The 26165-nt window shown below is 53.8% G+C and overlaps 2 protein-coding genes across 2 annotated transcripts; both read right to left on the reverse strand.

The window, feature by feature from the left end:
* Positions 1–4788: 4788 nt before the first annotated feature.
* On the reverse strand, positions 4789–15204 carry IBA57 (iron-sulfur cluster assembly factor IBA57). Its single transcript, XM_068980828.1, has 3 exons — positions 14864–15204; positions 6498–6841; positions 4789–6099 (listed from the first exon to the last, which is right to left on the reverse strand). Exons 1-3 carry the CDS (start codon positions 15202–15204, stop codon positions 5708–5710), a joined length of 1077 nt encoding a protein of 358 aa, XP_068836929.1. The 3' UTR covers positions 4789–5707.
* Positions 15205–24502: 9298 nt separating this feature from the next.
* GJC2 (gap junction protein gamma 2) lies at positions 24503–25792 on the reverse strand. The gene has a single exon (XM_068981478.1). The coding sequence runs from the start codon at positions 25790–25792 to the stop codon at positions 24503–24505; it is 1290 nt and encodes a 429-aa protein (XP_068837579.1).
* Between the last annotated feature and the right edge of the window lie 373 nt (positions 25793–26165).

Genomic DNA, 26165 nt, shown 5'->3' on the forward strand with positions numbered 1-26165 from the left:
GCGAAAATAGCTCTGAAGCACATACATTACTGTAGGTAAAACACATAGCTCGTGGGGAGTGGCTCTGCAACAGGGAGCTCAACCCAGTGTGACACCTAGATGGGGGGACGGTGGGGGGTGGAGTGGGAGGGAGGCACAGAGGAAGGGGGTCTAGGTGTCCTTATGCCTGATTCACGTCACGGTACGGCAGAAATCAGCACAGCATTGCAAGGCAATTATCCTCCGACTAAAAATAAACTTTAAAAATAAAATAAAAGACAGTATGATCCAGGAGTTTTTTTTTTCAAAGTGAGCTTCTGGAGAATCAAATTACCTGCAGTACCAGCTGGAAAGGGGAGCGTGCCAAGGAAAACACAGCAGTCCAGTGAGAAGACAGGGTTGTTTTCGGAAAAGGCTGGGTAGAGGGAGAGAGCAGACCCAGCCCCCTGCCTCCCTTGAAGCCCCTGGATTCTCTTCCCACTCCCATCGCCCTGTTAACTAAAAATACTTGCTCTTGTTGCTCCTCTGCTTCGCTTACTTCTTGCATTATTATTTCCTTTATTATTTCAGGGGCTTCCCTGCTGGCTCAGACGGTAAAGCGTCTGTCTACCATGCGGGAGACCTGGGTTCGATCCCTGGGTTGGGAAGATTCCCTGGAGAAGGAAATGGCAACCCCCTCCAGTACCCTTGCCTAGGAAATCCCATGGACAGAGGAGCCTGGTGCAGGCTACTGTCCCTGGGGTTGCAAAGAGTCAGACACGACTGAGCAACTTCACTTCACTTTATTATTATGATTTATTATTATTTCTTTTTACTTTCTTTGAGTCTATTACGTTGCTATTTTGCTAACTTCTTAAGTCAGAGGCACACTTTTAAAGGCTATGAAGTTACCCCTAATATACACCCACAACCAAATTTTGTTCTATTTTCATGGTCATTTCAAGTAGCTGGTAATTTGTGAGGGCTTTTCTCTTTGACCCATGAGGTATTCAGATGAGATTTTCTTAAATGTTCAAGTGATAAAGGATTTTTAATGATCTGTTCGTTATTATCATCTTTTTAGATAAAACTTGTCAAAGGATATGGTCTCTACAAAACCAGTTCTTTGGCCTACCTGGACACTCTCAGAACCCCATCCTTTTGGGGTTTTACGGAGGCTTTGTTGTAGACGCATGATTGATTAAATCGCTGTCCTTTGGTGACTCATTCAACCTCCAGCCCCTCTTCCCTTCTCAGAAGTCAGAGAGTGGGACTGAAAGTTCTAATCTTCTAACTAGCAACTAACCCCTACCCTTAGAGTTTTTCTAAAAGTCATCTCATTAACATAAACTCTGGTGTGGTTGACAGGAGCTTGTTATAAATATTAACATACTTCTAACACTCTTATCAGGAGAAGGCAATGGCAACCCACTCCAGTACTCTTGCCTGGAAAATCCCATGGCGGAGGAGCCTGGTAGGCTGTAGTCCATGGGGTCGCTAAGAGTCAGACACGACTGAGCGACTTCCCTTTCTAAAACTCTTATCAGGAGAAGGAAATGGCAACCCACTCCAGTACTCTTGCCTGGAAAATCCCACAGATGGAGGAGCCTGGTAGGTTACAGTCCATGGGGTTTCCAAGAGTCAGACACGACTGTTCGACTTCACTTTCACTTTCCACTTTCATGCACTGGAGAAGGAAAAGGGCAACCCACTCCAGTGTTCTTGCCTGGAGAATCCCAGGGGCAGAGGAGCCTGGTGGGCTTCTGTCTATGGGGTCGCACAGGGTCGGACACAACTGAAGTGACTTAGCAGCAGCAGCAGCAGCAACACTCTTATCACTTAGGAAATTCCAAAAACTTTAGGAACTATGTGCCAGGACAAGATCAAACACATATTTCTTACTAAAAATCACAGTATCTCAGATGAAACTGACTTATTTCACACCTCATTCTTGAATGACAGCTCTGGGTATACAATTCTAGGCTGACCAGGGCTTCCCAGGTGGCGCTAGTGGTAAAGAAGCCCCCTGCAATGCAGGAGACGTAAGAGACCTGGGTTCCATCCCTAGGTCGGGAAGACCCCCTGCAGAAGGAAACGGCAACCCACTCCAGCACTCCGGCCCGGAGAATCCCATGGACAGAAGAGCCTGGCGGGCCATGGGCCACAGGGTCGCAAACAGCCGGACACGACTGAAGTGACTTAGCACACACACGTGCATTTTTCTCTCAGTACCGTGAACAAACTGTTCACCTTCCTTCTGGTTTCCACTGCTGCTTTTGATAAATCACCTTTTAATATTTTATCATTACCGACTTCCACGTGAAGATCTGCCCTTTATCTCTGGGACTCTAGACTTTCACTACGATGTGACAAGGCATAGCCACAGCAAAGCCACTGGGCTTTCTGAACCTAAGAAGCAACAACTTCCAGCACGTCTAGAAAATTCCCAGCTGTTTTCTTCCTCTGCCCCATGTTCTTTTCTATCCATCTGTAATTCCATTTAGATCACTAAGTTATTAAATTAAATCTTCTCTCCACTCTCCCATCTCTTTCTCTCTTTCATATTTCCCAATTCTTCAGAAAATACATCCATAGATTCCTTTAAAGAAGCATGTTTTTTTCCAGTTCTCCTTGATCTGTTTATATGATTTGCTTAATCATTTTATAGTCTCTTGCTTCTTACTAATATTTAAATGCCTTATTTTATTTCTTTAAACATACTAAACATATGTATTTTATATGTCTGGTTACTTCAATATCTGAAAATTTGTAGGTTTGATTCTACTGTTTTCCTGCTGACCTTTGTTTCTTTTGGGGTTAAATCAATGTTTCTAGATTTTTTGGCTTTTTAACAACAAAGGGTATATTCCTTAGAAGTATTCTCTGTAAAACCTGAGTAGGACAAGGGTCTGTGAAGAAATGTTTACACTTGCATTTTCCAGGCTTCTAGAAATACCACTACCCCAGGACTACTTTTTTCTTTTTTAACGATGACAGCTAATTTTCAGAACGTCATACTCTTTACAGAATAAACTTAAAGCAGACAGGAAAACCAGCAAAGACCTTCCCGAGTATCTATCCCAGCTCTCACAGTGACCACTCTTTATGAAACTGGAAACACACGTGAAGATTAAACACCAACTGATCCCCTCTGGGCATATGCATCAAATACTGGTGTTAAGAGTTCCGAAGTCACAGCTTCCTGTAAGCTCCAGTGCTTCTGTGGAAACTGACTTGGTGTTTTCAAGAAAGGAAGCACTTCTGTTGTATGGCAGCCTCCTTTTAAAAATACTGAGGTAGAATACCAAGCATGTACTTCTTTGGATCTGAACCAAAAAATTTAAGGTCTCAGTTGCCTGCAGAACCCTGAAGACATTTACAGGTCACATGATCTCCAAGGCAGCATTTTACTCGGAAGCTGCCCGCACTTAAAACACCATGGCCCATCTCCTTTCTCATTTAATTTATAACTCCAACAACAGGTGACATGTCGGCACAGCAGTGCATGCTCAGGCCAAGAGACTGATGTTCCACAAATACCACTGGCCCAGAGAAGACGCTTGGTTCCCAGCTCTGGGTGTTCACTGATGGTGAAAAGCCCTCAGTGCTTCTGATTCACAGCACGGATACTGGCAGCACCCTGAGCACACGGGGTGACAGCGTATGCTACCTGTGTCGTTCATATGTCACGAGGACCAGCCCATTCTGGTCCACAGCATGTTCTGCCTTCTTAAGCTTGCTCGCTTCAGGAGACTGAACCTCAGGACGGTGCTGCCCACCCAGTGTGACCACCTGCTCTCGGTCTAGGGGGATGGGAAAGGGCCAGCACTGCCTGGCTGGCTCCCTGCCTGGGGGGAGCCTTGCCTCCTGGGACTGGCCAAACCCCTTATGTCTCTGTCACCTACAGCTAATAATATACTCAGTGGTGAAAGGCTGAAAGCCTTTTCTCGAATTTCAGGAACAAGACAAGGATGCCCACTCACGCCACTCTCATTCAACATAGTTTTGGAAGTCCTAGCTACGGCAAAAGAAGAAGAAGAAATACAGGAATACTACCATATGATCCTGAAATCCCACTCCTGGGCATATACCCAGAGAAAACCATCATTCGAAATGATACATGTACCTCAGTGTCCACTGCACCACTATTTCATAATTGCCAGGACATGGAAGCGACCAAAACGCCCATCAGCAGAAGAATGGATAAAGATGTTGTACGTACATACAATGGAACACCACTCAGCCAGAAACAAGAACGAAACAATGCCGTTTGCAGCAACGGATGGACCCAGAGACGGTCATACTGAGTGAAGTAAGTCAGACAAAGAAGGACAGATACCATATATGACATTGATTATACGTGAAATCTAAAAAAAAAAAAAAAATGGTACAAATGAACTCATTTACAAAACAGGAAGAGTCACAGATGTAGAAAACACACCTGTGCTTACCAGGCGGTGGGGGAAGGGGGTAGGGAGAAATTGGGAAATTGGGATTGAGATATACATGCCAGTATATATAACAGAGACAATTAATAAGGCTCTACTGTAGAGCACAGGGAACTCTACTCAATACTACATAATGACCTATATGGAAAAGACAGTCTGAAAAAGAGCTGGATATATGCATATGAAGAACCGATTCACCTTGCTGTACAGTAGAAATTGACATGACGCTGTAAATCAACAACACTCCAATAAACATTTAAAATAAATACACACAGGTAAGAAAGAAAGAAGCCAGAGTTCCACATGGGCTGGTTGTGGGTCGCACTTTAATAGCCACTCTGGGGCATCAGGTGGGACACCCAGTAACCACGAGACTCACATTGCAGCGGGAAAATCAAAGTCAGTGGTTCAAAACGGGGAAGTAAGTCACCCTCTTATTATGAAGACATGACTACGTCAGAAAACAGCAGCAAGTACAGCAAGCAAAAGCTCTTCTCTGCACCCTGGGCAGGCCGTCCCAAGGCAGCCACTCCCTACCCTGAGCTCAGGAGGGCTATGGAGGGGAGGAAGGGGCTGCCCGTGCCACCGTGGGGCCAAAGCTGCGGAGATGTGGTATAAAACAGTACTGGGGCTCCCCCAGCTGGCGCCACTGAGCACAGAGGTGTGCTTGGGAGGACTCGGGTGGGTGTGAGCAATGCCTGTGCCTGTACTCACAGACACTGCCGTTCCACCTGGCCCCACAAGATTCCCACCTTCAGACATGCCCCCGGTCAACATGGTAAGACAGTTCCCAGAGTCCACGTGCCCCTTTAGCCACCCCAGACACTGAGACGCTCCCTTCCCAAGCCTGCCCAAGCAGGCTCAGACGGGTGTGGGCAGCCCAGAGGCATCCTGGAACATTCTCTCCTTGGCTGACGGATGAACCAGCTCCAGGTCAGTATGGTTCAGAACATGATCCAGGGTCTGGCGGAAGCTGCAGCATTGCCCAGGAGAGAGGCAGGCGCAGGGTTCCCTTCCCCCCACCCTCAGTCCTCAGGAGGGGTCCTGATGCTCCAGCCATAAAGCTTCCAGGAAGGGACAGCCACCCTGAGCACAGGCCGGTCCCCAGGAAGCATGACAGGCTGGGAACAGCCGGGCTGCATGCAGGAGCACCCCCTGCCATGCCAGTAGCTTTGGGAGGCCCACAAATGCTTGGGGACCCCCAAGGGTGTGTTCTCTCAACTGGGCCACCCAAGGAAGTGGGGGCTGGCTACAGGGTGCAGTCGATGAGGCCCCGTACAGGAGCGCAGGGGCATCCGAGGCTACTTGGTGGCTGTGGGCCACCAGTCTGGCACAGACGCTGTAAGGGCCACAAGGCCACTCTCAGAGGTTCTGATGTGGAGAGGACCCTTAATTTTCTCAGACCGCAGCAGGGCCAGACCCACGTCCCCCAGCCCTGCCCTGTACTTGCCGGCTGCCTGCCCTGACTCGGTGAGCACAGAGGCGCCGGGGGCAATGCCGCCGCCAGGAACGGCACCTGAGAACTGTACTGGGAAGAGGCGCTTCCGGATAACACCCATGTGGTGGGTGCGAGCTGTCAGCTCCTGGCCGATGTAGCAGCCCTTGGTGAAGCTGATGCCGTTCATGAAGGCCAGGTTGGACTCCAGGGGCAGCGCCACTCCTGGGGGCAGGTCGTGGACACCCTCGGGAACACCTGCAGAGGTGGCAAGAGGCTTGCTGAGGTCTGAGGTGTCCTCCAGAGCTGGGGGCTCAACCCAAGGTGGCCAGCGGTACTGGCCTGTAGGAGTCCCAGCATCTGACCCCCAGTCTTCCGGGTCCCTCCGCGTCCTCCAGGTCCCAGCCCCTGCTCTGGTCTCCGGGTGAGCTGCTTGTCTGGGCCTCAATACTGCCCTCTAGAGAAGACTCTACCCGTGAACCCAGAACTCTGCTCTATGCCCTGACTCCTCCCAAGGCCTGGACTCACCATGCAGTTTTCCCAGGGCTCCGGGTCACACCCCTCCTGTCGCCTCACGTCCCACCCTGCCCCTCCTCCCCGACCAGCATCAGCCCCCCAAACCTAACCTCTCCCCAGGTCCAACCCCAAGTCCATACCTTGCTGGTACCGGTGCCGGTGATAATCCTGGAGGTCCCCAAGACGGCCCCCGGGCACCAAGGCCGAACCCTCATCCTGGGAGAGGAGCCGCCAGCCCATGCAGGCAGTCCGGGGATCACGGGTGAGGATGTCGGCACACTCAGCCTTCTTCCGCGGCGGCACCGCCCCGCCGGCCTCCCCCGGGGCGCACGGCAGCACGGCCCACACGCGCAGCTCGGGGCACGGCTCCACCGTAACCTTCCGCCGGATCTTGTGCAGCAACAGGTGCCTCTGCAGCGCATCGACCACGGAGCTGTCGCACTCCAGGAGGAAGGTGGGCTGTTCACCGGAGCGCTCAGGGAGCCTGCGGGGAGACGAGGGGGTGGCAGGGCTCATCAAGCGAAGGGCTTGCAGTCGGGTCCCGGCCATGGTGGCTGTGCCGCCCCAGTGCACCAGTTCCCCTGGACCACCTGGGAATGAAAGCACCCCCCACACCCAGGGAGGGAGCCACAGGAAACAGTCCGGCCGTGGCAGGACAGGCCTTGGCCAGACAGGTGCAAAGCAGGGCCTCGGGACCACAGTGGCGTCCGGCGGTCGAGGTGAGGTGAGACGTCACAGACGGCCACTCGAAAGTCAGAATTTGCCACCTCCAGCCCTGAGAAGCACCAAGAAGCCAGTGGATTTCGGGGTGGGGTGGTGCTGGCAGGCAGGAAGAGCTGGGAGGGCGGCAGACAGCCGACGCAGGTGAGATGCATGGTGAGGCCACACTCAGCCCATGCCCACTTCCTACCTCCGCTAGGGAAGCCCTGCAACCTGGTCAGGGTCCCAGAGCCATCCTAACTCCCACTCCAGGCAGCCCACATCCCGTGGAATACCCCAGATTCTGGTGTCATTGATGAATGGATGGTGGGGCCCTTACGGACAGATGAGCACAGAGAGGCCAGCACACAATCAGATGCGATGGAGGGGCCCTAAAGTGGAGACGTCTAAGGACCCAGAGGAGTACATGGCTGGAGTCCTGATTACAGATGTGGCTTGAGCAAGGACCCACAGCTGCATGGCAGCTGAGACAGGGAAGCCGGTAAAACCTTCAGGAGCATGTATCAGAAAGAAAGGCCATCAGCTGGGACCCATCAGCTGTGCCTCGGACCCTCTCCCCAGGCAAGAAAGGGTTAAGTGCTACCCTGGAGAAGTCAATTGCCCACCAAGGAAAGAGCTACAGAAGCTTGCTTGGGGTGGCGGTGGGGGAGGGATTTGCCTGGTGGTCCAGTGGTTAAGAATCTGCCCTCAAATGCAGGGGGCTCCACTTCGATCCCTGTTGGGGAACTAAGAGCACCACAACTACCGAGCCTGCAGGCCTCAACGAGAGAGAGGCCCACGCTCTGTGACAAAGAGCCCAAGCACCGGAAGCAAAGACCCTGTGTGCCGCAACACACACCCACACAGCCAGAACGGTATAAGCGACCAAACGAAGTATTGTCTCCGACAAGCAGAATTAAAACTCCTCTAGTTATTCTTGGCTGTGCTGGGTCCTTGTTGCTGTGCGTGGGCCTTCTCCAGCTGCGGCGAGCGCCTTCTCCAGCTGCGGCGAGCGCCTTCTCCAGCTGCGGCGGGCGGGGCCACTCTCCCTGGCGGTGCGATGGCCTCTCTCGTGGAGCACAAGCTCCAGGTATGTGGGCTTCAGTCGTCGCGGCGCACAGGCTTAGTTGCTTCATGGCATGTGGAATCTTCCTGGACCTGGGATCAAACCCATGTCCCCTGCACTAGCAGGCAGATTTCTTATCCACTGTGCCACCAGAGAATTCCTAAAACAAGTTGTTTTTTTTTTTATTTTTTTTTTAAAGCAGCTTGCTTGGTGCCCTGATTTCTGTGGCTTCACCCTACAGCACAAACTCTGCCAGATGCATACACATAACTATCAGCCAAGGGTCACGGAAGTACAGGAAGAAGCATGTGAAGAAAGTGGGAAAAGAGCAGCCAGTCAGCCTCACCCTCCAAACAGTCCTCAAAGAAGGTCAGAGAGAGATCAGCTGCGGGCTGGGAAAACGATCATTTTCAGACAGAATTAAACTGCCAGAAAAAAAGAGAAGGGTTCAAAGGTGCTGCCTCAGATAACCACATGGAAAGAAGTTCAAAGTCACTTATCACGACACAAAGACAAGTTAAAACCACAAGATACCAAGGCACGACTATCCGAATGGCTAAAATAAAAACATTCAAGGCAACGAGGATGCAGAAAAGATGGACCATCCGACCTTGCTGGTGGGAATGCAGATGGAACAGACACTCCAGAAAACAGTTTGCAGTTCTTCATAAGACTAGACATGCAGCAACCACACAGTCTAGTCACTGCACTCCTGGGTCCTTATCCTGGAAAACACCCTAGGTGTTGACATAAAACCTGGGCATAAACATTAGGAGCAGTTTTATTCTTAACAGTCAAGAAATGAAGCCAAGATATCCTTCAGTGGGTGGGTGAATGGTTAAACAAACCATGGTCCAGTCCGTCAAGGGAATACCTACTAAGCAAGGGAAAGGAGGAGGCCGTCTATGGGGTCGCACAGAGTCGGACACGACTGAAGCGACTTAGCAGCAGCAGCAGCATTGATGAATCCAACGGGCATCGAGGTGAGTGAGACAAAAGACTCTGTTAGTCTAACAGTCCTGAAATGACAGGGTCATAAAGACATGGAGAGTGAGCAGGGGGCTGGCTGAGGGGCTGAGAAGGGGAGTGTGCCCACGGAGGGCAGAAGCGAGCCTGATGGTAATGGAAGAGCTCTGGCTTCATCGAAGATACACAGGTCTACATGTGTGATCAAATCAGAGCTGCATGCAAGTGAGCACGTGGCAGCCTGGAGGAACCGGAGTGCGCCCTGTGGCTGGCCCACGCCCCCTCCCCTCGAATGGGACCCTGGACTATTGGAGGCGAGATGTTGCCCCTGGGGGAGCAGGGTGAAGGGTATGTGAGACCTCCCTGCCCATTTCTGCGTGGCTTCCTGTAAATCTATAATCATTTCAAAATAAAAAGTTTAAAAAGGAGCTGCCTCTGGAGAAGATGGATCCATGCCAGTGAGAAGGGAGAGGGCAGTCAGTTTTCATGAAAAGCCTTTACTAGGTTTTTCACCCATGTGTAGGTATATTTCTGTTTTTTAAGTCTCTGATAAAGGAAGCAAACAGAAGCAATATGAAGCACTGGCAAGAGGAAGAAATGAGCATGGGTGGACAGAATGTGAGGCCACAGGGGCAAAGTAAACCCCAGAGAGAGGAGACAGAGATGCAGGTAACACCACGCCCAAGGAGGGCAAAGGCCCAGCACGGGGAGGGGCCTGGGAAGGGCTGGTTCAGGGGCCACCAGGGCGCCAGGGCAGTCAAGCCCCAGGCTGATGCCCCATCTCACTCATGGGGCCAGTGTTCCACAGGGTTCAAGAGAAGCAGGGTGGAGGACGGACAGGTTCTGGGCTCAGGCACTTTTTTTCTGAGCTACCTGTGCAAATGGCCTTGTGCCATTCAGCCCCTCAGGGCCAGCAAGGCTGCAAAGCACTCCTGCACCCCACCACCCCAAATCAGACTGTCTGCTGCCCCTGCTGCAGCTAAATAATGGGGGACAGGTCAGCAGGGGAAGTGGTGACACACGGTGAGCCTCTGCTCAGCCAGCACAGCACAAATTTGAGCTGGAACCTTCTCTGTGGGGCCATCTTGGGCACTGCTGGACACTGAGAGCATCCCTGGGCTCGGCCTCCTCAATGCCAGGAGCAGCCACACCTGAGTGACAACCACAGATACCCCTGGGGCAGCACAGTGGCCTTGAGTAGGACGGCCAGATAAAATACATGATGCCCAATCAAATTTGCACTTCAGAAAAAAAAATCATTTTTGAATAACTTCTTTAGTGTAAGTACTTCCCAAACACTGCATAGATCACCCCCCCCCAAAGTCCCTCGTGTCTATCTGAGATGTACCTCACATCCCACAGTTTTCCTTGCCCAGCCCAGCAGCCCAGCCCGGGGGAAAAACCACAGCGGCAGGAAGAGGAGGCTGAGGGCACCTGCAGCCTCACCAGCCAGCCTGGCGGGCGGACCCGGGTTAAGAGGTGCGCCAGCCCCGCGTCCCACCCTCCCTCTGCCAGGCACACACGGAGAACACTGCCCAGAAACCAGCTGCGCCCAGGCTCAGCACGATCCTGCTGAGACCAGCACCGGGGAAAGGCGTGCAGGGAGACGAGCCAGCAGCGGACCTCAGCAGCCCGCCCGCCGGGGTGGCCCCCAGAGGCACGCCTGGGCTCCCCAAAAGCCAAGCAGCCCAGCTCGCAAAACCTGCAGGACTCCTCTAACAGCCAGTACTCAACAAACACGTGGTCAGGATGAGGAGAGACTTCAAAACACAAAGCCCCAGCTGAGCCGATGAGTCAAGCCACGACTGGGAGAAAAGGTTTGAAAAGTCACATCGGACAAAGGACTGTCACTCAGAACATACAGAACCACTGAAAACTCAACAATTAGGAGACAGTCTGATTAAAACTAGGCCAAAGATCTGGACATCTCCCCAAAGAAAATGTACAGGTGGCAAACAGCATATGCAATGATGTTACATGTCATTTGTCATCAGGGAAAAGGAAATTAAAGCAAGCTCCACTGCACACCTATCAGGATGATCACAATCCAGAATACTGACACCACCGAAGGCCAGTGAGGCTATGGAGAAACAGGAAGTGATTACTTCTCGTTGGTGGGAATGCAGAATGACACTTTGGAAGACACTTTGGTGGTTTCTTATAAAACTACACATACTCTTACCTTACAGTCTAACAGTCACACTTCCTGGTTATTTACCGAAAGAAGTTGAAAACTAACCTCTACACAGAAAACCTGCGCACAGATGTTTATAGCACCTTTACTCATAATCACAACAATATGGAAGCAACAGCAAGTCCTTCAGTCGATGAATGGATATATGAACCGGTACATGCAAACAATAGAGTGTTAATCAACACTAAGAGAAATGAGCTATGAAGCCCTGCAAAGACAGGGAGGAAACGTAAATGTATATTACTAAGTGAAAGCAGTCATCCTGAAAAGGCTGCAGAGTCTGTGATCCCAACTACGTGACACTCTAGAAAAAGGGAAACTATGGAGACAGTCTCAGATCCAAAAATACCCTTTCAGTGGTGGTGAGGAGTCACGAGGTGGCAAAGGATATTTAGGGCCAATAAAGCCAGTCTGTATGATATTACAGTGGTACATACACGTTGTAAAATACTCATCCAATTTCACAGAAAGCACAGCAGCAAGAGTGAAGCTTAACGTGAACGGAGGACTTCGGGTAATTCTGACGTCAGTGTAGGCTCATCAGCTATAACTAACGTACTGCTCTGGAGGAGGAGGCGGATACGGGGCAGGCTATGCATGTGCGGGAGCAGAGAGCATGTGAGAGATCTCTGCCTTCTCAATTTTCCTATTAACCTAAAACTGCTCTAAAAAGTCTTTCCTTTTTTATTTTTGGCTGCACCACGTGGCTTGCAGTATCTCAATTCACCAACCAGGGACTGAAGCCAGGCCATGGCAGTGAAAGCCTGGAATCCCAACCACTAGGCCACCAGAATACTCCCTTAAAGAGTCTACTTTAAAAACCAAACACTCGAGTTTTGTCTGAGAGAGGGTGCTACATTCGGGAAACAAGATCAGGGAGCACTGAGGAAGGAACAACTCAAGGATGGGAAACTAGAAGCCTGACAGTTTCAGGGAAAAATTCCAGGGAGTCCCCTGGTGGCCTAAGCGGTTAGGATTCTGCACTTGCACTGCTGTGGCCCAGGTTCAGTCCCTGGTCATGGAACTGAGATCCCACAATCCGCACAGCACAGCCGAAAAGGAAGAAAAAGAACAATTCTGGAGACAGGATACAGAGAAAACGTCAGGCAAAGAGTACCCATGAAGCAAGCAGGAAGGCCGCAGGCTTCCAGGCGGGACACCCAGTTGGCAGCGTGTCCCCTTCCCTCCGAGAGCAGATCTCAGTGAGATCAGATGTAGGTAAACAGTCAACAGCAACCAGGAGCGGAAGGAGCACATCTCATGAACAGCAGGCGTCACCAGAAATATATCCCAATAGAAACATCAGGGTAGGACGGGAGCCCAGAAGGCTCAGCACCCCATGCCCCAGCGCAGAGCTGGGAGAGAGGAATCTGGGCATGGTTCACCCAGCCCCCAGGCCCTAGAGCAGCCATCCGAGGGAGTGTTCTCACGTCTCCCCTCCTCCAACTGCTCAGAAGTGGGGCCACTAGTTCAGGCTGTCCTCTCTGATGGAATGAGGACCTCACCCCACCCGCTGGGGTTGCACTCCCCACAAAGGACTTTGAGCTGGAATCTCAGAAGAGCAACCAGGGTCAGGGGACATCATGACAGTGCACTCCGATTCCCTCAGCACACAGATAGCAAGTGGCACGCCAACACCCCGCTCTCAGGAGTGAACAGAGAGAAAAACAAACTCCTCTACAGTACAGATCACAGCACACACAATGCCTAGAAAGAACTACCATGTACATGCCTGCTGACAAGAACCGATGGCCCAGCAGCTAAGCAAAAACACGCCAAACCGGAGGAAAAGATTGAAAGATTAAAAAAAAAAAAAACTAGAAACAGAAAAATATATATTTTTTACACTGTAGAGTGATTTATCAGGATATAACTTCATTATAGGAAGAATGAAAAGGCAGAAAGATATAAAAGCAGACTGGACACTCAAGGAAGAAAATTTGAGGACCAAAACATCATTACAACACTGATAAATTAAAAACTGAAAAGACCATTATAGGGGCTGCTGAATGTTACAGACATGGAGGGCTTAAGATAATCAAAGGATGTAGTTTTTAAAAGAGGTTAAGCAACTACTGGGAAGATAATAATTACATAAAACAGATAATGACAATGGTATTTCTGAAAGAGGGGACACAGAGCAGGACCCACACGTTTTCTGTAAAAGACCAGATTGAAAATAATTTAGGTATGAGGCCGCACACTCTCTACCACATTAATTATACTTTTACCATTGGAAAGCAAAAGTGGCCACAGAGGAAATAAACAGATGGACGTAGCCCTGCAGTCAAACTTTATTTACAAAAACAGACAGCTGGACCTGCCCAAGGGTCCTAATTTACTGATCCCTGTTACAGAGTCACAGAGCCCACCAAGTGCCTAGCAACGTGACATGACAGCAGACCCCCAATACAACACATCATCATGATACTTCAAGACATCAGGATGAAGATGAGCCCCTAAGAGAACCCAGAGAAAACCCAGTCACACACAAAGGCTCAGAAATCAAACACCACTAGGCTTCTTGACAACAATGCCAGCAGCTGCAAGGCAGGCTGTGGTGTCAACGTTTTCTGGGACAATTTTCAGTGGAGTTTTAGGACCAGCCAAGTTATCGGGGATGGAGGAGGAAATGGCAATCCACTCCAGTATTCTTGGCCTTGAGAATCCTATGGACAGGAGTCCATGGGGTCACAAAGAGTCCCACACGACTGACTGCCTGACTCGCACACACAAGTTATGGGGTAGAAGTCAAAGGTCGCTGAAGTATCCTACCTCTCAACAAGCCACTAAAGAATGTACTCACAGGAAGTACACTTAGGAAGAGGCAGACAAACCCACAACAGAAGAGGGCCACGAGTTTTCCGGGCGGCCTCAGGCAGGGCAACAGCCTGGAACTGCGTAAGAAGTTCTAGAGAAACCAAGTCTGAGAAAGCTAAGCAAGGGAACACGGAAAGCTCTACAGGACACCAAACGCTAATATCACTGAATACGGAGAGATTTTGGAGAGAAATGCGTGTACACGAGAACTCAGGAGGTAGTGGTACAAGCCAGCGGCACAGACGTTGCTCCCTGCAGCGTGGCTCCTTCTCCGTGCAGTGGGTCTGAGCATGGGCAGAGGCCAGGTGTAAGTGCTCCCAGGCGAGTCACTGGCGGCCCACCCCTCGGAGCTGGCTCCAGCCCACCTATGGCTGCCTTCCCCCAGGTGCTCAGCTCTGCCCACTGTGCGGGTCTCCTAGTGCCCTACCCTGGGCGCTCCTTCCATCCTCAGGTGCCCTCTCTTGGGGGCTCACCTCGGCCCACCCTGTGCACAGATTCCCAGATGTCCCTTCCCCTGGATTCCCTGTCGTGCATGTCCTTTCCTGGATGTCCGTCCCAGGCTAGTGGTAGTCTTCCCCTAGGTACCCCGCCTCTGGATGTCGTTAGTTCTGCCTTCTGTCCGTCCCTCCCCAGTGTCTGCCTCTATCCCTGGGAGCCCACCATAGCAGCCCACCCCCCAAGTCCTCTCAGGCCCGCTCCCGGGTGCCCTTTCCCTGGGTGATACCCCGACCCCCACAGCCAGTCCTGCAAAACGCGCTCACCCGTAGAGAATGACGTCATAGAGAGTGCGTCCCTGCACATTGAGAAAGTGGGCGTAGCCCGCTCGGGCCGAAGTTGACGCCTCGCCAACCGCAGGACCCGGAAGCGGCAGCTCATTGGTCAGCAGACCTAGGAGAAAGGGCGCCGAGTCCGGCCCGCGCACGCGCACTAGGGCACGCTCGCCCAGCAGAAAGCAGGCCCATGTTGCGCCGCTAGCGGAGTCAGCGCCCTGACAGCAGCCGCTGTGAGCCAGGTGGCGCCTCGGAGCCGCGCGCAGCCGCCAGCTCCAGGCCGGGCCGCCCCACCCTGGAGCCGCACCCCTGAGCAGTGCCGCGGCCGCCATCTTGGGGAGGAGTGAGGCGGCCCCCGCAGCAGCTCGGGCGGGCGGCCGGACGCGCGAGGCGAGTTGGGGCGCCGGGAAGCGGTGCGCGCGGGCGCCACAGCGGCCCCTGGCTGCTGACGGGCGGGGCGTGCGCGGGGCGGGGTGTGCGCGAGCGTACGCGGGCTGGGGCCACAGCGGCCCCTGGTGGCGGGCGAGCGGCCCCCGCCAGAGAGGCCAGGGTGAAGGTGGGCGGAGCGTGCGCCGGGGCGAGGCCTCGCCCACACACCCATCTTGGGCTGACTTCTGCTCCTGCAAGTCGGCCGGCTCCTCAGTTCCCAGAGATGTTTCCGCTTGCTTTATTGTGTTGAGACGCGCATGACGTGAACTTTACCATCTTTACCATTTTGGGGTGCACATTTCTGAGCCATTGCGCCTGTTCACACCGTTCTGTAGCCATCCCCACAACTTTCTCATCTTCCCAGACCAAAACTCCGCCCTCTCAGATGAACATCCCTATCTCCCTCCCCAGACCCTGGGAATGCCAGTCCAGTCTGTCCCTATGGCCCTGACAGCCCTGGGAAACTCATGGAAGTGGAGTCATGCAGTATTTATCTTTTGTGACACGCTCATGTCTACCAGGATCCTCCATGATGTAGCATGTGTCAGCCTTTGTAAAGGCTGATTGATAGTCCATTGTATATATGTGTATGTGTGTGTATACACACACACACACACACACTACATCTGGATTATCCATTCACTCACTGATGGAACATTTATGTTGCTTCCAACACAGGGACCTCTTAGGTTGCTCAGACAGTAAAGAATCTGCCTGCGATGCGGGAGACCTGGGTCGGGAACATTCCTTAGAAAAGGGAATGGCAAACTCTCTCCAGTATTCTTGCCTGAAGAATTTCATGGACAGAGAAGCCTGGCAGGCTAAGGTCCAGTTCCAGTTCCAGTTCAGTCACTCAGTCGTGTCCCACTCTTTGCGACCCCATGAATTGCAGCACGCCAGGCCTCCCTGTCCATCACCCACTCCCGGAGTTCATTCAAACTCACGTCCATCGAGTTGGTGATGCCATCCAGCCATTTCATCCTCTGTCGTCCCCTTTTCCTCCTGCCTCCAATCCCTCCAAGCATCAGAGTCTTTTCCAATGATTCAGCTCTATGCATGAGGTGGCCAAAGTACTGGAGTTTCAGCTTTAGCATCATTCCTTCCAAAGAACACCCAGGGCTGATCTCCTTTAGAATGGACTGGTTGGATCTCCTTGCAGTCCAAGGGACTCTCAGGAGTCTTCTCCAACACCACAGTTCAAAAGCATCAATTCTTCGGCACTCAGCTTTCTTCACAGTCCAACTCTCACGTCCATACGTAACCACTGGAAAAACCATAGCCTTGACTAGATGGACCTTTGTTGGCAAAGTAATGTCTCTGCTTTTGAATATGCTATCTAGGTTGGTCATAACTTTTCTTCCAAGGAGTAAGCATCTTTTAATTTCATGGCTGCAATCACCATCTGCAGTGATTTTGGAGCCCAAAAATATAAAGTCTGACACTGTTTCCACTGTTTCTCCATCTATTTCCCATGAAGCAATGGGACCAGATGCCATGATCTTCGTTTTCTGAATGTTGAGCTTTAAGCCAACTTTTTCACTCTCCTCTTTCACTTTCATCAAGAGGCTTTCTAGTTCCTCTTCACTTTCTGCCATAAGGGTGGTGTCATCTGCATATCTGAGGTTATTGATATTTCTCCCGACAATCTTGATTCCAGCTCGTGTTTTTTCCAGTCCAGCGTTTCTCATGATGTACTCTGCATATAAGTTAAATAAGCAGGGTGACAAGATACAGCCTTGACATGCTCCTTTTCCTATTTGAACCAGTCTGTTGTTCCATGTCCAGTTCTAACTGTTGCTTCCTGACCTGCATATAGGTGTCTCAAGAGGCAGGTCAGGTGATCTGGTATTCCCATCTCTTTCAGAATTTTCCACAGTTCATTATGATCCACACAGTGAAAGGCTTTGGTATAGTCAATAAAGCAGAAATAGATGTTTTTCTGGAACTCTCTTGCTTTTTCCATGATCCAGCAGATGTTGGCAATTTGATCTCTGGTTCCTCTGCCTTTTCTAAATCCAGCTTGAACATCTGGAAGTTCATAGTTCACATATTGCTGAAGCCTGGCTTGGAGAATTCTGAGCATTACTTTACTAGCGTGAGAGATGAGTGCAATTGTGTGGTAGTTTGAGCATTCTTTGGCATTGCCTTTCTTTGGGATTGGAATGAAAACTGACCTTTTCCAGTCCTGTGGCCACTGCTGAGTTTTCCAAATTTGCTGGCATATTGAGTACAGCACTTTCACAGCATCATCTTTGAGGATTAGAAATAGCTCAACTGGAATTCCATCACCTCCAGGCTAAGGTCCATGGGGTCTCAAAGACTCGGACACAACTGAGCGACTAAGACACACACTCTTGCACACACCATGAACACAGGTGTGCAACTCTACTTTCAGGTCCTTTAGTTATTGTGTAGAACTCACACTCCTGTGTATCTTATACTCTGGCACTGTCCTTCACTTCTGACACTTCTGATCACTAAATGTTGGTGGGGGGGAGAGTTCCCCACATGACGCAATTTTCTGATACCAGCCAGGTGTTTTACACTTTAATTCAATTTTTAATCCATCTACCTGGAGATAGCATCAGATCCCATTAGACTGTGCCTGCACATTTTCCCACCCCTTGCCTTCAGATGCCAGTCAAAGTCCAAGTTGCACCTTTGCTTCTGATCAGCCAGCTACAGATCAGAAGTTCCAAAAAGCCCCCTCCTTGAGTTCAATTATTTTGCCAGAGTGGCTCACAGAACTCAAAGAAACTATTTTCTTACCAGATTACTGATTTATTACGAAAGGATATACCTCAGGACCAGCCAGATGGAAGAGATGCAAAGGACGAGGTATGTGGGAAGGGGTATGGAACTTCTCTGCCCTGAGCACAACCCACTCTCCCTAAATCTCAGTGTGTTCTCCAACCGAGAAGCTCTGTAAACCCAGTCCTCTTGGGGTTTTATGGAGGCTTCATTACAGAGAGATGAGTGATTAAATTATCAGCCATTGGCTATTGATTCACTTCCACCCCCTCACACCTCCCCAGACGTTGGTGTGGGGCTGAAAGTGCTAACCCTCTAATCACAAGGTTGGTTCTCCTGACAACCAGCCCCCATCCTTAGGGGCTTTTCAAAAATTAACTCATTAACAAAAAGGAGCTCCCTTGGGTTTCCCAGGCCCTTGATCCCCTCCCAGCTAGCTTCCTGGTTGTGACCAGTCCGGTCTGGAATGTGGTTTCACTGGCCTTGCATGGAAAAGGTCGTGCCCTGTTGGGCCTGTGTTCCAAGGGTGGCCTAGCACCTCCCTGCCAGCCCTGTTGAGGGCAGGGAGGAAACCACTCGAGGACAACATGGGGTGGGGGTGCATTCCTCCAGCCTCACGTCACCCCATCCCTCGCCAGCAGAGAACATGCCTCTCACCAGCACAACCCACACCAAGGGCCAGCAGACTGACCCCGAGCCCCCTGGAGCCTGACCTGACCTTCCCAGTCCAGTGCCAGGCTCAGCCCACTTGGTTGAGCAGAGCTGCTGCTGCCACTGAGGACTGCTTCAATGCAGTTTAACTCAAATGAAGTCAAATGAAACTTCGCTCCTTACTGCATGGGCCACACTCAGCTGGTGGCTGCCTCTGCGAACAGAGCGGGCAGCACCTCCCACCATTCTAGAGTCTCCCAACCAGCACTGCTTCAGGCCCCCTCCAGGAAGCCTTCCCAGGTCTCTGCACCAGCCTGGCCAGTCTGACAGCAGGGACACCTGCACGTAGGCACCGCCTGGCTGCTCCTCCTCTGGTCCTCTCTCTGCGGCTTCTCATGCCTACAGGTCTGGGTGGAGGGTCTCGGAACCAAGCCTCAGGGTGCCCTCAGAGAACCCCACTCACTGGCCTGAGTCCAGCTGGGAGCTTAGGTTACTGCTGGACCCCACGCACAGCCTCCTTCCTCTGAGGCAACAGGCCCTGGAGCTGTCCCGAGGGGTGGGGATCTAAGAGCTAAAAAATAAGCAGCCCTGGGGGTCCCAGACCCTGTTTCCCAGCTGGTGCCAGCCAGGGGTTGTTTCCTGTTATTCTCTGCTCATGGCCTCCTCCCTTCCCAAAGTCAGAAGAAGGAAGCTGCCCCCATTCTGGTTACCCCCTTCCCTGCAGCCCTCCACGAGCTCCCTGGACAGCCGGTGAGTTGGCTCCAGCCATGGAAACGGATGAGAATGAGACAAGGACATTCTGTCTGATCCTGCTCCAGCCACCTCCCTGGCCTGTCCCTGCCCCTGTGCAGACCTGGGTGGGCCCACACAGCCTGAGGACCCCAGTAGGCAGTGAAGCAGGGTTGGCATAACAGGCCTCACACACTGGCCTGCTCCAGAGCAGAGGAGATGAGGGACGAGGAGCAGTGGTTGCTCAGCTCTCCACCCTCACGGCTGCCTGGGCACCGAGAGGCACTGTTTTCTAAGTAGTTATGTGAGCGTTAAGTGCCAAGGTTAGCGGTTGGGCTCCACCTCCGCGAATCTTAAATACTATGTCCTGGATAGGAGATCGGAGAAAATAATGGCACCCCCCTCTAGTAATTTTGCCTGGAAAATCCCATGGATGGAGGAGCCTGGTAGGCTGCAGTCCATGGCGTCGCTGAGTCGTGTCCGACTCAGCGACTCACTTTCACTTTTCACTTTCATGCATTGGAGAAGGAAATTCTCTACCTCCGAGAATCTTAAGTACTATGTCCTGGATAGGAGATCGGAGAAGGCAATGGCACTCCACTCCAGTGTTCTTGCCTGGAAAATCCCAGGGACGGGGGAGCCTCATGGGCTGCTGTCTATGGGGTCGCACAGAGTTGGACACGACTGAAGCTACTTAGCAGCAGCAGCAGCAGCAGCAGATAGGAGATGGACATCCTGTTAAAATACTGGAGTGAACCCATGAAATCATGGTTATGACTGTCCAGAATATGAAGAAATTGGGGCATGACACTGAGATGGCTAGTGACCTCAATTGGGAGGACATGACTAAATCCTAAGTCACCCCCATCAGAAGCTCGCAAAACACACAGGACCGCAGTGGTGCACCCAGGCCCCTAAGTTCCTGAGACAGGAGGCCTATGCCTTAGGGTCACTTCTGTGGTTACTGAGCTTTTAGTATGATGTCCACCTTCTAATGCAGGTTGCGCTGCATCCCCCCAACTTCACATTTTGGAACCCTAATTCCCAGGACCTCAGAATGGTGCTGTGTTTGGAGATGGGACCTTTAAAGAGGTGGTGAAGGTAAAGTGAGGTCCCTGGGGTGCGCCTTAATCCAACAGACTAGCGTCCTTGGAAGAAGAGGAAATGAGCGCAGACGCACCGAGGGAAGGCCACGTGAGGCCCCGGGGAGGAGAGGGCTCAGGCACTGACACCGTGGCCTCGGGCTTCCAGTTTTCAGTACTGGGAGGAAGAAATGTCGCCATCTGAGCACCCAGTCTGTGGCATTACACAGACCGAGCTGACTGAGATGCTCTCCAGAGTAGCGCCTCCATCTGCAGCTTTCCTCACAGCTGGTATGCTCTTGATAACCTTTGGCTGATGGGCTGCGTGTTAGTTGAGGTTTTCCAGAGAAACAGAACCAATTCAGGGTACATAGAGGAAGAGGAAGATAAGTAATTGGCTCACTCAACCGGGGAGGCCAAGGAGTCCCCACATCTGCCGTCTGCAAGCTAGAGACTCGGGAGAGCCCGTGGTGTGGACCCAGCCTGGACCTGAGTCTGAAGACAGGCCACCAGTGTGCTAGCTCAAGCCGTCGGGCAGGAGTCCTCTCTGACTCTGCCTTTTTGTTCCTCCCGGGCCTTCACCTGACTGGACGAGGCCCACCCTCACTGAGGCCCATCTGCTTTACCCTGCGTGCAGATCCAGACTCACCCTCATAGACACACCCGGGATCATGCTTGTTCTGGGCACCCCAGGACCCAGTCAAACTGACACACGAACGTGATCCTCGCTGGCAGTCTGGAGGCTGAATCACTTCTTTGGGAACCTGTCTTTGCCCTTAAGGGAGCAAAGATTGGATAAGGGCCACCCACACTAGGGAGAAGGGTCTGCTTTATCAGAGTCCCCAGATGGTCGATGTTAATTTCATCTAAAAACACACCTCTACCCCAACATCTAGACTGGCGGTGGACCAACCCACTGCACACAGAGACCCACAAGCTGACCCCGCCCGACTTCCGTGTCGCAGACGTGCAGCACGGACTTCCCTAGCAGCCCCTGGGCAGAGTCCTCCTCCTGGAACCCAAAAGCCTCAAACTGCATCTTTGAACCAGTTAGGAGTGGGAGGACTGAGATGCTGGGCACTGGACAGGCTACACGGCCTAGGGGGGATTGTGGACTGATTCCAGAACTGTGGCAAAAGAAGGGGGCAGCGTCTGCACAGGCCCCGAGCTCACGCGTGGTGGGGGGCTGTGCCGAGCTTCACACCTGGCTAGGGGGCCTGCAGGAACTATGCCACGTGCCCTTACGAAGTGACACTGGCCCACTGAGACAGGTCCTGCAGGCCTATGACTGCAGTGATGTGAAGTGACGTGCCTTCAGGGATGGTGATAAGCGTCAGCTGGCCTTTGCTGGGCCACTTTGCTCTAAGGAGGTCCAAACCACATCAAGGGACCCCAGCATGGACCCCCACCTCAGTGAGTGAGGAGATCTTTAAGCCAGCCCTGGCCCCACCAGGCAGTCCAGGCTGCAGCTACACCAGGGAATCAACTCATTAGGGTGAGATCCTGATGTTACTTTACTTGGAAAGGGCCCAGAGAATGAGGTCCTGGCCCCTTGAGCATGACCTAAAGCTCCCTCTCTCTGGGTGGGAGGAGGCTTCCCTGGACTCTGTCACAGTGAAATCAAGAATGTTCTTCCCAAACACAAACCTGCCCAGGGGCTCCCTGTCTGCTGACGTAAGGCTTCTTTTCAGGCAGATGCTGAGTGTTCATGTCCCACCTTCCACCCCTTATGGGACCCTGTCACCATCAAGGGTGCCTCACAGCCTTGAGATGTGGGAGCACTGACCTTCAGGATCGAACAGGATCAAACCACCCACTTCCATGCTGGAAGTGGACACCTGCCTTCCTCACCAACCTTCTCCTGTCACTAGGGTGGTTCTGAACCCTGAAGCCCCCCACCATTCCCCACCTGGAATGCCCATGCATCCCCCTGAGCTCCTGAGGTCCTGCGGGGCCTCCACTGGCTGCAGGATGCTGTCCGCAGGGAGGCCGTGGAGGGGGGCCACGGCACGGTGTTCACCCACAGCGGTGCCTTGCAGGCGTCCTTCCCCAGCTCTGCTGCTCACTGCCTCCAGTCGCACTGACAGGAGCCAGACGTGGCTGGATGGCATGTTCCCCACCACAGAGACCCCGTCTTCCTTGCGACGACTGTGTGACAGCCCCCAACTCTGCCAGGGCTGCCAGATCCTTAGACTTTCCTCCCTCGGGGAGGAAAATGGTGAATCCCTGCTCTGGACCTGGATTCACTTTCCCTCTGAGGCTCTGCTTCCAGCACTGACATCTGGGGCTTCGTGGGGGTGGGGCTTACCTGGGGCCAAGGCTCACTTGGCACCTCGGACCAGCCAGTCAGACCCCACAAGGGAAGGAGACTCAGTCTGCATTTGGCATCTGACCAGAGGCAGGCTAGGTTGGGGTTCATGTGGGCTTGGAGATTGGCCCTGGGACCCCCAGAGAGGGTCTGCAGTCTGAGAGGACCTCTCAGGGTCTGCCGCGGGCTGGAGGGAGACTGAGAGTCAAAAGGGGTCACTGAAGTCTAGACCAAGGTGGCTCCTTGCTGGCAGCAGCTGTTTTCCCCACTGTGCTCACCTTTGCTCTCCATGAAAGCTGCCACTGCAGGCTTTGGCCAGCATCTGGATAATGCCAGGGCCAGAGATAGGACCGCCCCTCTGTCCTCTGCACTACCACCTTGGGCTCTAAGCATGCACGCCTGGCTGTTCTTTGTTCTCCTCCAGCCGCATCCCTCTCCTCTGGGCCAAGCCTGTTGCCTGGCACAGAGTGGCACCTGAGTGTTCCAGAGGGTTGCAGGGGCTCAGCCTGGGCCTTGCTCCCTGGATGGTCCCTGAAGAGTGGCTTCCTCTCCCAGTCATCCTAGAGTTGAGCCATGTGTCCCCAGAGGCCAGTGGTGGACACGTACACACAGGCATATGTGTGTTCTCAGACACGAGCACACACCACACCCCACATGCATACAAGCACACACACACATGGGGCTGTAAACAAAAGTTAGTTTTATTTCACTCCCTTTGTTTGGAGGCTGTGTCTGAGTTGGAGAGGGGGCTGGAGGGAAGAGGCTATGGCAGGAGCTTCAGAGTCCCTTCCCTCAGCGTGGCCAAAGTCATAGCCCCTGACCACCACCCTGTTGGTCTGAGTGGCAAGGGAGGCCAGTGTCTTTTTGGAATTTCAAGTATGTGCCCAAGGAAGTGGCCATGCCAGGCCAGCACAGAGCTGGAGAGGGCATGGTCCCATCCACCCAGCCCACGCAAGGCCTTAGCCCCAGACCTGTCTGGGCGGAAACAGGAAGCAGGGCGCAGTCCCAGCTGCACTCGAGGCAGCTCACACTTGGGACCCCGGGGGGGGGGAGGGGGGGGCGTGAAGTGGTGCCGACCAGCACTGGGCGCAGCTTTCCCCCACTGTGCTCACTGGTTTTCCTTCTGCATCAGGAAGACCTGGCATTGCCTCTCGCTCTGCAAGAACCAGAACATGGACTAGAAGAGAGTGGGTGCTAGGAAAGGAACCCCATTTGCTAGGCAGGGAGTGGGGATATGCACAAAACCCAACACCCAGGCCAGGCACCCCTCGGCAGTCACGCACGGGCTTCTGCAGGGAAGCAGGGCAGGATGGGTAGAGCTCCTGCCTGGAGGACCCCCTTGTCCTGAGGGGGCCAGCTGGGTGGCTCTGGGAGGGGGGCAGTGCTCCAGCCACAGTCCTATCCCCCATCAGGGCTTATGGGTCAGAGATGGGGACCCTTCTTGGTTCCCAGGCTCCCCACCCTACCCTGGAGGAAGACAGGGCTCAGGCAGGGAGGGGTGGTGATGCAGAGAAGGTTGGTGCCCTGTACCCCCTCCGGAGGGGGCGAGCAGCCAGCTGAGGAAGAGGAGGGCAGGTTGCGCTCGGTGCCTTAGGTGGTGTCCAGCCCCTAGACTTCCCCCAGAGCCCCCTGCCTCTGGCCTGGGGAGGAGGGAAGACGCAGAGCAGCCAAGGCGAGGCCTCAGATCCACACGGTGGTCTTTCCCTCCCTGCTGCTGCTCCCGCTGCCTTTCTCTGAGCCCATCCTGGGTTTGATCCCCTGCCGACCCTGGCCCCCCACAGTGCCCCCTGACGTGGCACTGCCAGACCCCGACGCAGGGGCGCCAGCCTTCGGGGGCCCCCGGGCGTTCGCTGGGAGGCCCGGGCCAGGTGGACTGTCAAGGTCCCCGAGTGCCCGCCGGTCCTGCAGCGCCTGCAGGGCCAGGCTGGCCAGGTCCTGGTCCTGGGCGCGTGCACGCTCAGCTGTGCGAACCACCAGGCTATAGTCAGGCGGGCAGGCCAGGCCTGAAGGTGCAGCGGGCAGAGCGCACGGAGGCGGCCGGGGCATGGGGCCGGGGGAGGTGGGCAGTGGGCGGCGGCCGCGCACAGCGTCCTGCGCGCTGCCGAGGCCCAGGTGCGCCATCTCACAGAGGTTGAGCAGCAGACAGAGGCAGCTGACCACGTACATGACCAGCAGGAAGACCGTCTTCTCGGTGGGCCGTGACACGAAGCAGTCAACCACGTGGGGACAGGGCTGGCGGCTACACGCGAAGAAGGGCCGCACCTCGAAACCATACAGAAGGTACTGGCCCACCAGGAAGGCCACCTCGAAGGCGGCCCGCGCCACCAGCTGGGCGACGTACACGCGCATCAGGCCCTCGCGCTGGATGCGCCGCCGCCCGTCATGCTGCCCGGCGGGACCCGGGACCCCAGCCACCTTTGTGTCCCCTCCTGCGCCCTTGGCCGCCCCCGTGTCCTCAGCCTCGTCATCTTCACCCAGGCCCTCGGCCACTCCCGGGTCTTCGTCCTCTTCACCCAGACCCAGCATGGGTTCCTCCTCGCCCAGGTCGGCGGGCTCGGGCCAGCCCGGGTGGGGCGGTGGGGGCAACGGCAGGGGAGCGCGGGGCGCGCGGCGGCCGGGGCGGCGGCGAGAGGCGCGACGGCGCTCATCCTGGGAGGCGCGGGCCAGGCGGTGCACAGCGTAGCCCAGGTACATGACGGAGGGCGTGGAGATGACCACAATCTGGAAGACCCAGAAGCGCACGTGGGACAGGGGTGCGAAGGCGTCGTAGCAGACGTTGTCGCAGCCTGGCTGCCGCGTGTTGCACGTGAACTTGGTCTGCTCATCGGAGTAGATGGACTCGCCGCCCACGGCGGTGAGCACGATGCGGAAGACCACCAGCACCGTGAGCCACACCTTGCCCACGAACGTGGAGTGGTGGTGGATCTCTTCCAGCAGCCGCGTCAGGAAACTCCAGCTCATGTTGGTCATAGGGGCGGGGGGTAAGGCCTGCAGGCCACCAGCAGGAGCTCAACCTTGGGCAAGGACAAACGGGGCAAGGGCTGATGGGGTGGAGTGGGGGGATGGACAGTGGCACCAGAGCCCCTCCAGGAGTACCACTCTCAGCCCAAGTCCTGACCCTGCCCTAGGATGGATACAGGGAGGGGCCTCTGCAGCCGGAGGCCAGAGCCTACAAGGACAGACGCTGGGCCCCCTTGCTGAGCACATGCCCCGGCTGCCCCAAGACCTGGCCCCAGGTCTCTGTGGCCTGGAACAAAGCCAGTCCCTCCTGCCCTCCCCCACCCTGCAGGAAAGCAGGGCCCTGGGCAAGACATGCTCATCCCCTAGCCTGTGGGGACCCCAC

Source organism: Capricornis sumatraensis, chromosome 9, assembly GCF_032405125.1.
Source record: "Capricornis sumatraensis isolate serow.1 chromosome 9, serow.2, whole genome shotgun sequence".
Taxonomy (NCBI): Eukaryota; Metazoa; Chordata; class Mammalia; order Artiodactyla; family Bovidae; genus Capricornis; species Capricornis sumatraensis.

Coding starts and splice junctions, on each gene's coding strand:
- IBA57 (XM_068980828.1), bottom strand. CDS start 15,204: ATGGCGGCCGCGGCACTGCTCAGGGGTGCGGCTCCAGGGTGGGGCGGC. Junction 6,842..14,863: donor TATGACGTCATTCTCTACGG/GTGAGCGCGTTT, acceptor GTCTCCCCGCAG/GCTCCCTGAGCGCTCCGGTG. Junction 6,100..6,497: donor CCGGCACCGGTACCAGCAAG/GTATGGACTTGG, acceptor CCACCTCTGCAG/GTGTTCCCGAGGGTGTCCAC.
- GJC2 (XM_068981478.1), bottom strand. CDS start 25,792: ATGACCAACATGAGCTGGAGTTTCCTGACGCGGCTGCTGGAAGAGATC.